At 37.2% G+C, this 1222-nt stretch overlaps 1 protein-coding gene across 1 annotated transcript; it reads right to left on the reverse strand.

The window, feature by feature from the left end:
• Nucleotides 1–452: 452 nt before the first annotated feature.
• LOC145131680 (transcription factor IBH1-like) lies at nt 453–920 on the reverse strand. Its single transcript, XM_079066337.1, has one exon. The coding sequence runs from the start codon at nt 918–920 to the stop codon at nt 453–455; it is 468 nt and encodes a 155-aa protein (XP_078922463.1).
• Nucleotides 921–1222: the final 302 nt, after the last annotated feature.

The following is a 1222-nucleotide window of genomic DNA, read 5'->3' on the forward strand; positions in this document are numbered from 1 at the left end:
GTGAAATCAATGACAACCCATTTGAAATCGATGACAACCCATGTGAAATCAGACATTGAAATCGACCTACCGTAGCCATATTGACCTGAAACCCTTACCCTCTTCAGTTTGCTAGAGGTGGTGGTGAGATTGATGTTGACTATAGGACTCCACTTGCCCGTAAATTACCAGCAGAAAACAGGGTGAAAGCCATCTATTGTGAACGTTTTTGTTGCTCAGAAATAAAAACAAATTGATTTCTCTTTCTTTTTTCTTGAGTCCGACCTGAATGTTCCCTTAAAAAAAATCGATGTGTGCTTAATTTTACAGAGTTAAACTTAAAAATTTTCAAATTCAAAAAGAGTTTTTTAACCACATTAGATTACCGAAACCTTCTGAGATTTTTCTGGTGAGCTTGTTTGTAGAGAGATCAATGATCTCAGTGTTTCAATGCTTGAATTGAATCAGAGTTTTCAACTGGGTATCTCTACCAGAGTTTTCATGACTTCGACCTCCGTAGCCAGATGCTTTATATAATCAGCAATTTCATCCAATAAACTGTATGGATCCATCGTTTCAGCAACAGGTACAAGCTTCCCCAGCTTCACTTCTAGGCCCGAATTCCCAAACGGGTTAACATGTTCTCTATTAGGGTTTCTTCTCCTTGTAGGTCGTGCATGATGTCGATGAAGGCGAAGACTAGTAGTTATATGATGAACCCTCTTCTTGTTTCTTCTTAACACACCTCGATTTCTGATCTTCCATAAAATCGCACGGCTCCAAGCTCTTCTTGGTCCAACCACAGACGTCATTGATGCGTAGGCTGCAATCTTTACACGGTGAGACCTTTTATGGTTCTGGGTGTGATCAAAAGTTGATCTTTTCACGTTGAGGGTGCTTAAAGCAATATGGAATCGATAAGCGAGATGGATCTTGAGCATGGTTGCAGAAATCGGGATTAATCGGCGATTAATCGCTTAGCGTTCTCCAACCGTCGAGGATTAGGGTATTAATCGGAAATTTAGGATTAATCGGGTTTGGCGGGATTAATCGGTCTTCGCGGGATTAATCAGTAACAAAAGTAAAAAATAATCAAAAAAATTCAAAAAAATTCAAAAAATCAACTTTTTTCTACTCCAAAATTTTCAAATTTTCAAATGTTATACCAAAATTTTCATATTTTCGTATTTTTAAATTTTCAAATTACATTTTTTCTTATTTTCTAATTTTGAAGTACTTGCTT

The sequence above is a fragment of the Lactuca virosa genome, chromosome 8 (assembly GCF_052849685.1).
Source record: "Lactuca virosa cultivar CGN04683 chromosome 8, Lactuca_virosa_CGN04683_v6, whole genome shotgun sequence".
Lineage (NCBI taxonomy): Eukaryota > Viridiplantae > Streptophyta > Magnoliopsida > Asterales > Asteraceae > Lactuca > Lactuca virosa.